Source organism: Sceloporus undulatus, chromosome 4 (genome assembly GCF_019175285.1).
Source record: "Sceloporus undulatus isolate JIND9_A2432 ecotype Alabama chromosome 4, SceUnd_v1.1, whole genome shotgun sequence".
NCBI lineage: Eukaryota > Metazoa > Chordata > Lepidosauria > Squamata > Phrynosomatidae > Sceloporus > Sceloporus undulatus.
The window spans coordinates 138,300,145-138,312,216 of record NC_056525.1 but is presented as its reverse complement, the minus strand read 5'-3'; the positions used below and the strand labels follow the sequence as shown (position 1 = coordinate 138,312,216).

The 12,072-nt window shown below is 41.3% G+C and overlaps 1 protein-coding gene across 9 annotated transcripts in view; it reads right to left on the bottom strand.

Moving 5' to 3' along the window:
• Nucleotides 1-12,072, bottom strand: part of RIN2 (Ras and Rab interactor 2) — a 76,048-nt gene that overhangs the window by 16,324 nt on the left and 47,652 nt on the right. For all 9 annotated transcript variants that reach the window (XM_042462536.1, XM_042462538.1, XM_042462541.1 and 6 more), the window contains one exon: nucleotides 9,793-10,923. In XM_042462536.1, coding sequence (XP_042318470.1) covers nucleotides 9,793-10,923 — 1,131 coding nt within the window. The remainder of the gene's footprint in view (nucleotides 1-9,792; nucleotides 10,924-12,072) is intronic.

Genomic DNA, 12,072 nt, shown 5'->3' with positions numbered 1-12,072 from the left:
CAATGCTCAAGAAAACATAACTTTGCTTTCAAAGGCTCTTTGCTATGAGGTCATTAGCAAATACTAAGAAGAAGAAAAAACTTCTGCGGTGGCAGAGTTGTGCTCCTCCACCCTTAGCTATGAAGGAACTTTGTTTTTGTTATGACACTATAGCTCTAAAAATCAATCCTTCCTTCCCTCTCCCCCACATACAAGCTGCCCCCACAGCTGAAATCTGTGAACAACTGCAAGAATGTTTCTTAGATATTAGGCTACTATGTATGATACACAGTCAATATTTGTAACCTGTTTGCATACCTCAAAGATAGGATGCACTTTATCAGCTCCACATAATTTGGCTCCCTCTAGATTACATTTTTCTGACATTTCTGACACTTCTCCCAAACCAAGGGCTCAACACTGTTTCTCTTGTTCCACTGAGATACAAACAACACTTTACCATTTCAAGTAGAAGTGTAGGGAATAATGAAACATATTTTCACAGTCCTTTTTTAAACTTTGGAAGGATTTAAAATGGTTTTAAAGAAAAAACACTACATGTTTATCACATCCTCCTTTTTACTTCATCTGCTTTTAGTATACCAAAATAATCTCAAAGGTTGGGCTAAGGATTTCATGCCAGATGTAAATGGAGGGCCAGCATTAGGGTACTGATGTCCAGTGTTGGGACTAAAACTAGAGGGACTTGGCTTCAAATCCTCAATTGGCTCAGACACTGACTATGGCTGCATCCACACTGCAGAAATAATCCAGGTTGACACCACTTTCAACTGCCATTTCCCAATGCTATGGAATTCTGGGAACTGTAGTTTTGTGGGACAGTTGGACTTCTCTGTCAGAGAGCTCTGGTTTGCTCAAACAGAGGTTAGCAAGAAACAAAGCTCTCAGGATACCTGATCAATTGTCAGTTTTCCCTGTTTTCACTGGCAGGAAAAGATGTTTTATTCAAACACAGCCTTGGTATTTCAGCTGGGTTGCTACTGCAAGGGGTTTAACTGGGTGCTGTTTTCTGTATACTGATGTACTCTAATCATGTTTCAATCTAGTTATACTTTAATTGTATTTTTATTTTTGTTATTGTGTGCCTTCAAGTAATTTATGACTTATGGCGACTCCATCATGGGGTTTTCTTCGCATGTTTTGTTCAGAGAGGATTTGTCATTGTTTTGCCCTGAGGCTGAGAGCATGTGATTTGCCTAATGGGTTTCATGGCTGAGTGGAAAATCGAACCCTGGTCTCCAGAGTTGTTGTCCAACACTCAAGTGACTATATCATGCTGGTTTGGATCCCACTTTCCCCCAAAATTGGGTCTCAAAGTGAGGGTTCGCCAATGCCTTCCTCTGAGGCTGATAGAGTGTGACTTTACCAAGATTACCCAATAGGTTTCCATGGCCAACTGGGAATTCAAACCCTGGTAGTTGAATAGTATATTGCCAGCTTCTTAAATGCCTTTTATTTTCAGAAGGCTGGGATATAGTTATAACAAGTAACAAAATAAAAAAAAATTATTAAAAATATTTATTTAATGTATATCCTGCCTTTCTCCTGGTGCAGGACCCAAGACAGTGCACAGCACCTTAAAAATACAGTACTTAATATACAAGTTAAAATACAATTAAACTAACTAAAGCCCCAAACAGACAGTCTGAATGAAGTGGCTTCCGGCTGCTTTGAAGGCATACCTTATATTGTATATGACGCATGCCTCCAAAGCTGCCGGAAGCCATGCCAAAGCTATGCTCTGGTCCTTAGGATCAAAGCAAAAAGAAGCTGGGAAAACCCGACTCCTGGCCAGCACCAGTCGGACCCTGCATCCGCAGACCACCTTGGGAGTGAGCCATGTGGACAATGGGGTTCCGACCTGCTTCCGGCTGGAGTTGATCAAGGCTACTCCTTCGCACCCACCTGCTTCACCTCTAGGTTAAAAGAATACGTTAAAAACACGAGTTAAAACAGAATTAAACACATTTAACAGATGACGCAATTAAAAAAACACTACACCCTATCCCCATCTCTATCTGCTGTGTCTGCTGTCTGTATATCTATTCTGTCTATCTAATCTTTCTGCTCTATCTGCTGACACTAAATGCCTCCTTAAATAAAAATAACTTCACTTGCCAGCAGAAAGAAAACAGGGCCCTCCTGTGGAAGAGAGTTCAACAACCTGGGAGCAGCCATACCAACCATGCCTGTGAAGGTGGTGGGACTGAGAGAAAGCCCTCCCCTGCAGACTTTAAGGCACATGCTGCTTTATATAAGGAGATACGGTCTTTCTAGACAGAAGCTAGAAAAGTCAAAACTGGCACTTTTAATTATGCCTGGAAATTGAGAAGAAGCCAATGTTTTTTGTTCAAAGGTGTGTGTGTGTCACATGATCCCTGTACCCAGCCCCAGTCAACAGTCTGGCTGTAGCATTTTGAACCTGCTGAAGTTTCTGAACAGTTTCCAAGGGCAGCTCCATAGTAGTCCAAACTGGATGTAATCAAGGCATGTGTCACCATAGTTAGATCTGAGTTCTCAAAGAATGAGAGCAGCAGGTGCACTCGTATTAACTGTGGAAATGCACTCCAGGACACAGCTGAAACCTGGGCATCCAAGCTCAGCTCTGAATTCAGGAGCACACCCAAGCTGCAAACCTGGGCAATGTAATCCCATCCGGCACAGATTGAATCCCTATTCCCTGATCTGCTTTCTAACTGACCAGGATCACCTCTGTCTTGTCTGGGTTAAGTTTCAATTTGTTCCTCTTCATCCAGTCTATTAATGACAACAGGCATTGGTTTCAGTAGAAAACCAGCTTCCTTGGAATTGAATGAAAAGAGTTGTCTATCATCAGCACACTTGATGACACTGAATCTCAAAACTCCAGATGACCTGTCCAGCAGTTTCATGTAAATAGTGAACAGCATGGAGGACAGAATCAAGCTTTGAGAGAAACCACAGGATAGTTGCTTGGGTACTGAACAGGCAATCCCCAGCATCACCTTCTGAGTCTGCCCCTCCAGAAAAGACCAGAACAACTGTAAACAGTGCCCCTGAGCCTCACTCATGTCAGAATGAGCCCAGAAGGATACCATGGTCCGTGGTATCAAAAGCCACCAAGAGCTTTAGCAGAACCAACAGGGACACACTTTCCCTGTCTAGTTCCCTGCATAGGTCATCTACCAAGGTAACCAAATATGTCTCCATCCTATAACAAGGCCTGGTGTCAGATTTAATCCGATCTAGATAATCTGTTTCATCCAGGTACCCCTGCAGTTGGAAAGCTACTGCACACTGTAGTGGTTTGCCCAAAAAAGCGGATATTGAAGACTGGGATCCAGGAAGGATTTTTCCCAACAATGGCCTTATCACAGCCTCTTTTAGTTAAGATGGAAACTGCCTTGCTGTAGTAAGGCATTCACGACTCCTTTTACCCAAGCTGTCAGTTCCCCTTGGGCTGCTTTCAACATCCAGGAAGGATCCAGTATGCATATGGTAGAATGAATGGCACACATTTCCTTAAGAATTACACCCGTAATTCTCACCAGCAGCACACAGACCAATCTGTGCTGGCAGTCTTTTAAACCTCTGTGCAGTCACAGAAAGTTGAAACACTTACCGTCATACCTCAATGGCAAAGCAAAGGCATAAGACAGTTTCAGCCCTGTGGCCTACTTTTTTCCTTTCCGTCACTGAATTAATATGATTTGTGGGCACAGTGGGAAATACTTCATCCCCTGGAAAATCGATACCCTCTGTTATTGAATCCGATACCTCATATATATCCTTGTGACTACTATATGTCTTAGAAAATATATAAAGCTGGTTTTGGTTTCACAGTTTTTGTGTGTGTTTTAATAGACATGTGTGCTTGGGGCTGCAGACATGGAAGTATTTTGAACCACTGCTTAATTCCATCATGCTTTATCACAAAAACTAGTTTGACAGGCAATAGCAGCCCCTGATCATTTTTAATTAAGTAAAGTGATTTAATTAAAGCTGTATGTAGACTTACTATTAGCCACTTGAAAGTGGAAAGAGGAAATGCTTTGATAGGGTGAGCAGTTTTCCTGTGACTTCTGGAATGCCCATCTGCATCCTGTACTGAAATACTCTTTTGAAATCTTTCAAAGCAGCACAATACACACAGAGAGAGAGAGAGAGAGAAATTATCTGAGTGATCTTTTAACATTAAAAGGTCCTCCAGTTTAACCTTGTTTATTTTGAAATATTTATTGCTACTCAGAACAGTAATTTCACAAGCCTCTTCTCAGTGTTCTGGTCCTTCATTCTGGTTGGGCCCAGGATATCTGGAGGACCACCTCTCTCCGTACAATCCGCCCCGCACACTCAGATCAGCAGGGCAGCTATTGTTAACCGTTCCAGAGGCGAAATATAGTTCTACCACCAGGAGGGCTTTCTCCATCTCAGCCCCCAACCTCTGGAACGCGCTGCCCTTCGAGCTCCGCTCAGCCACCTCCCTAGCCCAATTTAGGAAGGGGCTAAAGACCCACTTATTTGAACAAGCTTACCCCTGACCAGCTACTCTCCCCCCCCCCTCCCCTTGTCAGCACTGTCTTGCCGGCATGGACATTTTATTATTTTTATTAATCTGTTTTTAATATTTTGTATGACCTGTTGTTATATTGTTCGGAATTGTTGTTCACCGCCCTGGTTTTTAGAAGGGCGGTATATAAATAAAGTTTTATTATTATTATTATTTATTGATGATGAAAATTCTTAGATTCTGAGCCTAGAAGGCTGGGAATTCCTAAGTTAAAAAAGATAGCTTGGTGTTTTGTTCACATTGTCACATTCCTGCCAGTTGTCAAATTGTACATCATAGGCAATTCACCACTGTAGCACACTGACAGCAGAATACCTATGTCAGGAGATGTGTATCTATGCCAGGAGATGTGGCCATCATGTTTTTAATTCAACAACATTATACTGTATATCATAATCATTTATTATGAAGCACAAATATGTTACCTATATAAAACAAGAAAAAGCTTCCATAATGTAATCTCTAAAAGCTATGAATTAGAAAATCCCTTGCTCACATCTCACCAATGCTATATAAACTCACTCACTAAGGAGAGGTCTTAGGCAAGCCTCAACTCTGTGCTTGGAAACGTAAGTTTTAAGTAACTTGTCCAAGCTGTGTCTCAGTATTGGGATGGCATCTGTTAATTTATGGATTATCTTTCTCTACATTAAAAATCTTTCTGATTTGCAATCAGTTAATAGTCTGTCCTATATCATAGGTTCAGGGCAGCTTTGGGCATTTTTAGATTTAACCCTACTCCATAATCCACTCCATTTTTCCTTCAAAATGGGAAAGACATTCCCCATCACTTGTGCCATCCATTCTCGTTTGCATGCCATTGCTTCTTGCATTCTACAACTGGGTCCCACAGAGAAGCAACATCTAATTCCACATGTATCCTTTTTCTCCTTACTGAACTCAAAATGAAGACATATGCCCCAAGCAAAACAGAAAAGGGAGAAGTATTGCCCATCACCCCAGGTGTCACCCTAATGGTAGCTCAGATTTATTTTATTTATATCCTGCATTTCTCCCAGCACAGAACCCAAGGTAGCCAGATATCCAGCATCCTTTGGCAACTACCAACAATACTTGTTCTGGAAATTTCTAACCAGGAGAAGGGAAATAATCGCTAGTGTAAGGCAGCCCCCTGTATGAACTTAAGTTGCTTCATAAATAGGAGAGCCCAAACACATTGCATTCAAATTTAACTTTAACAAATTTCATGGAAGGGATCTAGTGAGAACATTAAAAATATCTGCTTTCATGAGCGCCCACATGGGTTGTTCTGCCTTGAGTGAGGGGCAAAAAAGGTCCCTCAGCACCCTTGTGTAACATTCTATAGATCTTTATGGTCCAGAGGAACCTCATCCAAAAACACATCAACCAAATTCCTTCAAGTATAAGGGGCAGGCATTGGTTTACGAGACAACTGAGCACTTCAAAACACATCTCAGGGAAGGCCACCTTTTCTTCTATAAATACATGGTGAAAATTGCAATATCAGAACTGCTTATTTTCTGACTTTTCTAGGAATAACCTCTCATATCTGTCATGTCAGAAATATGTCTCTTTATTTATAAGATAATTAAATAGGATACCCTTGGTTTATCTCTGCAATAATGATTTCCATGAGGTTAATCTGAGCAATTCTTGTTGTGGTTGTTCATGAAACTTAAAAAGGCAAAGCAATTAGGGAGATGCAGGGGGAAAAAGGGTCTGCACCCCAAATGGGGGGAAATCCCATATTTATCTACAGCTGTTTTTTTATATGTTTCAATTATATTTTATATTTCAACTTCTCTCTCCACCAGTTATACAAGTTAGCTTTAGAATTATGAGTAAAATAAGGAGTGAATAGCCATTAGGGGATGCCATTCAAGATTGTTCCAAACTGAGAAAAGTTGTTCCTCACTCTGGTATATGACTGCCCAAAGATCTGCTTGATCCAATCAGCCAGAATTTCCCAGGGGCAGCACTATGTATTCAGAGACATAGTCCAATGAACCTGGAGAGCCCACACTGAGTTTTGGGAGCAGGTAATAAAGTAAAATAACATGATATAAGGTAATATTATTTGGTTCCACAGCAAATGTGTGGTTAAAAGCCTCTCAATTTTATTTCTTCCCTATGTCACATACAGGCATAAATACTCTAAAGGCACAAGATCCCATTTGATATGGGAAGATAAGCAGGGTGAGCCCTAGATAGTACTTGGATGGGAGACCGCCAATGAATACCAGGTGCTGTAGGCTATATTTCAGAGGAAAGCAGTGGCAAAACCACCTCTGAGTATTCGTTGCCTAAAAAGCCCCTTTGAAATTAATGGGATTGCCATAAATTGATAGGTGACTTGAAAACATACATAGACGAAGTAGACACACAAGGCACACACACACATGCTTTCCTACAATGTCAGGGAATAATCATCTGGAGGTTATTTTAAGCATGCCTAGTCTTGGAGGGATCACATTACCAGAAGAAAAGTCAGACCAAGGAGGAAATGGCACAGTTTAACCTAGAAAGAAAAGCATGCATCTTTTTCCTGAGCCCCAATTAATCCCCCATTTCTGTTTTATTTTAATAGAGAGAGTAAATATGACAAAATAAAATGAGGAGTAAAATGGATTAGGTTGGCCTTTGTTATATAGCCTGTGATGATTCAGTCCATCTGCCACATAGTTCTATGCTTAAATCAGCAACATCTGATGTGCCTGTTTTGCTGTGGTTTCTTGTAAACCTCAAGACTGGTGAAGACAGCAAAACTGTTCAAAAGCAAAATTTCTGCTTGTTTAAACTGGCTCTCTGCATAATTAGAAATTGCTCACAGGCCATCAATTATTCAACTGAACTTACTCAGCTAAAAGACAATGCATTGTGCACGGAGTGATTAACATTTTCAAAGAAAGTTATCAATGTAGCAATCCACCAAAGCTTACATAGATTAAACAACATCCTTCCAGTAAAGGGCAAAAACCAAAAACACAAACCAACCACAAGATAAAATTTGAAAGAGAGTGTGGACAAAATACAAGGGTAGTTTCAGGGTGCTGCAAAATCTCAACACACAGTAGTATCTTTCATAGTAAACCACTATCTTTGATTTGGGGTGGGGGAAACCCCCAAAGAATGTTGTTTCACTAGCTATGTATTCCTTTAACAATGGATCAACAATGAGTCATGCATATGGAGATAGCTACTTGATTCAGGACAGGACAAAGTTTCAATGCAGTAACACTTAACAATTCCCGGAGTAAGTACTTAGTTATCAGCCGGCATTATATAATAATCCCTGTGCTGGACATGCACCAAATTATGAGAACACTGAGTCAATGGGGAGGAAAACAGTTCAGTGTAAGTAAAAGTATTCTGTCTTAAGGCAAGTCAACTTTCAAGCTATCCTCTCTCTGCACATAAACTAAGGCACTGGATTTTATGTCAAGGAAGTAACTTTTGAGAAAGATACTTCCAAGATTACCTAAAATATTTATACATGAAACAGGAGCAAACAAAATTTGAAGTATCCCTTTTCTCTTATGTAAGAAGTCTGAGCCTTAATTGTTAAGAGCCAGGCTGCCTGATGTTTCAGTTCTGAATCTGAGGTTCCTCCCCAGGTACAGTTTGGCAATGTGAGCGGGAAGAGGGCCCTTTAAGTGGTGGCACCCCGTCTGACAAATACCCATCCCAAACAAATAAAACAAGTTCAGCTTTTTTCACTACGGGGCTCGACAGACTGCCCCTAAGAGGTAGCCTGCAGCCTCCCCTTTTAGCACCGGATCGGTGCTGCGGCAACTACATGCCATGGCCCTGATCTGGCCTTTTCATGGCGCAAAAAGGAGGCGCAAAAAGCAGCTCCTTTTTGCACTGTGGAAAGGGCACCAAAGCTACTGGCATCACAGCTTTTCAACACTCCTTTGGTGCTATGTCATCTGGATGCAGCACCAGAGGAGAACCATGACGCTGCCCATCGTGTGGTGCAGCGTCACGTTGGCATGGTGTGGGGTCGGGGCATATGTTGTGCAGATGCCACTCTCCCACTCTGCTCCCAGGCTGGCCTTAATGGCCAGTCTGTATAGCCGATAAGAGACAAGAACCATGAAATGCTTTAACATTTGCAATTGGGCAATGTACCTTCTAACTCTATTGTACAGTGAGCCTTTGGTATCCACTAGTTCCAGGACCCTCATGGACGCTCAAGTGCTATTATATACAATGGCTGAGTAAAATGGTATTCCTTATATAAAATGGCAAAAAGCAAGGTTTGCTTTTTTGGGGGGGGGGGATTAAAAATATTTTTTTCAAGTCATGGATGATTGAATCTGTGGGTGCAAAATCCATGCATATGGGAGGGCCAATTGTATTTTGAATTTTAATTTAATTGTTGGTTTTTTTAAAAAAAAAAGAAATATATATTTATTTATCAAATTGTGCTTTAAAGCTTTTGCCAGGGCTTAAGTTATTATTATTCTGCTTTTACTGTTAAATTGTGGGATTCTGAACACTGCTGCATATTTTAAAGCAACACAACTTATATTATAAATACATAAAAACAAATGCATCTGTAACCCCCTGATGTAATTTTCAACTCAAAAGCAAAAACATAAGATACTAGATTCCAAACCAAAAAATGTTCAGTCCATAAGATATGACTGCAATATATGATTAAAAATTTGCCTGCCAGCAGTCATGCAATTAATTTTACACACATTTACTCAGATGTCCTACCTGATTTAATGAGTGTGCCCCGTTTTTCAACCATCAAGTGCTATCCTATAAAACTATGCAAAACAACTATTTTTTACATTGAAATAAGTCCCACTGTACAGGGCTTACTTTCAAGTAAGTGAGTAGAGCAGATTGCAGCCTTAGAACTTTAGAGTTCTAGGGTTTTTCTCCTTTCCAAAAACAAAGCCTAGGTCCATATAACTACTATGTATAATTCCCTTGTTGCCTCTCACACGTCATTTACAGATTGTAAGCATTTTGGAGCACCTCCTCCCCACACACACACACCTTATGTTACTTCGTAAAAGAGTATGTACATTACACATTGTAATATTAAAGGAATGGTCTGCTGTACCCCAAACCTTTTCTCTTATAGGATTTCCAATTTGGTTTCTAGCACAGTGGAATTTAAACCAGGAAAAACAACTGTTACTTCAACTATTAACAGAATAGATTTTTCAAGCCAGCATAGAAACAGCAACAAGGTTGGCCTGTTTTCAGTTTTGACAGGTGCCTCATGTTCCACTCTTGCTTACCTATTTGATCTTCTGGAATCAGGGATTCAATGGGAGGATCTAGTTCAGAGCTTTGAGACAAGTAACTCTTCACTTGGGTCATGAACTGCCGGATAGTCTGAAGCATGTCTGTACTAGAAACGTGGCATTCCTTATTCTCCAGCAGGAAACTCACATAGTCCTGAACCAGGCAACCAAAATAAGTGCGCTTGTCTCGAGACATCTCTGCTATTTTCTTGATCATCCTCTTTTCTGGGGTCATGAAGGAACTGAAAACACCGCTCACTTTCCTCAGCTGAGACTTAACAATTTTGGGTAGCACAAATGAACTGGTCCTTTTCTTCTTGGGTTTCAAGGGTGGTGCCATGCTCTCCTGATCACTTTCCCCCTCATACTCTTCCAGGCTGCTGTTAGTATCCGCATCGTAAGGAAAGAGCGGCATGCTCCTGTCAAAATCCAGGGAGTCAGAGGAGGATGTAGACAGGCTCATGTCGCTTAGTCTCTGCCTGCCTCCATTCCACTGAACTTGTGACTCAGAGTGTGCAGCTAAGTTTTTTTTGCTCTCTGCTAAGTTTTGTTGAGGCGGGGCTCCACCTGGAATGCTAGCAACTTCTGAGCCATGCACTGAGTTACAGCTTAGTCCAGTTACAGCTGAGTTCTTTGCGTTGCTCTCTGCCTCTAGAGAGAGAGCCTTCTTCTTCAGGCGAGGTGGTGGGATAGGAGTCGGCCTCTTCTGCAGCCCTTCCAAGTTCCAGTGTTTGCTGTTGTCAACAGTTTCTGGCAGACTGGCCTGGTTTACAGTCCTGGACAGCTGAGGGCTTGCAAGGAGACTATGAATAGAAGGTGGGGGAGGCCTGGGTGGGGGAGAACGAGATCTCTCTGGGCCATTCACATCTTGAGTTCTTGGAGACTGTCTTTTTAAACTTCCACCAACATCCTGGCTATGCACTTTCAAGAAGAGCGGATTAATAAAACACAAGGCTCCGTTGGTCTGGCTGCACTCCAGCTCTGAAGGCGTTCTGGTTCTTATAGAATGAACTCCATTTATGAGGCAGAGCTGCTGGGAGTCTTTATAAATGCTGTCTGAAGGGAGAGACTTCTGGAGGGGTGAAGGATTTTGCAGTCTCTTGTTAGTTGGAGAGCTCCAAAAATCTGAAAGTCATTATTTGGTTAGTGTAAGAATGCAAATATTATGCAGCTCGTGCTCAAAATACTCTGCCCAACAACATTTGCTCCCAGACAAAGAGTTCTTTAACTTTCTTCCCAGGGCTAACTAAGATGTTTTGGTGGAAAATCCAGATGCCATTCCCCTCCTTACCCACTACTCGTACACAAGACCTGTGACTGGTTATACTATGGCTTTCTTTTCCCAAAGGCAAAAATAGCCACAAGGGGGGAGAAGGGAGAGGATGACCCATTTTACTTCCACGCTGCTTGCTTGATCTGATTTACCCCTTTCCAAAGAGGATTCCCCCCCTCATGTGAGGTGAACAACATGTAGATACTCAGTATGGAACTTTTCTCCCACAGGGAGAAATATGATTCAAATCACAAAAATAGGGAAAGAAATCTCATTTAACCCCATTATTCAACCCCTTCCCATCTGATCCTTACCATCAACCTCTCCCCTCCTCCCCCAGCATAGCTGCTTCTACCTTTAAAAATAAAACCCTAGGAGATCTAAGTCATGGATATTTCAATGTTTCCCAGGCTCCAACAAAATTAGGATTACTAATAAAATCATCTGACATTGATTTTAAGATTTATAAGGCTCCAAGGGTTACTAAGACTCCTTATCTGGAAAGCTCTCTTAAAAAGACTGGGCATAAGGGGAGAACAACTCTTTACCAATAAACCCTTTAACTCAGCCAGACCATATCCTGAAAACACATTACAAAATGCACACTTGTGACTGAACCAAGATTTAGTTTTAATAGTGTGGATGTATGTGTCCACGTGTGTTGGCAAAATCAGGAACAGGCCTACCTTCCTAGTACTATAAATCTCTCAGGTATAAATAACTCCAGCTAAAATCCTGGGAGCACTATGATTTGCATCATAGCTACGATTGTGATCCTGTGGAATTGTTTGGAAAATTATTTTCTTTTTAGAAGAAACATTTCTGTTTGGTGAGAGGTAATACCTCAGCAGCACAACACATGCTTTACAAGAAGATGGTCTTGGCCTCAGACAGCACTACATAAGAGATAGAGGCTGCCTAACAGAGCAAATAATGAGCTGAACCAGTGGCCTGACCTGGTGTAAGCCCTCTTCACATTTTCAAAAGAATCTTACATTCTA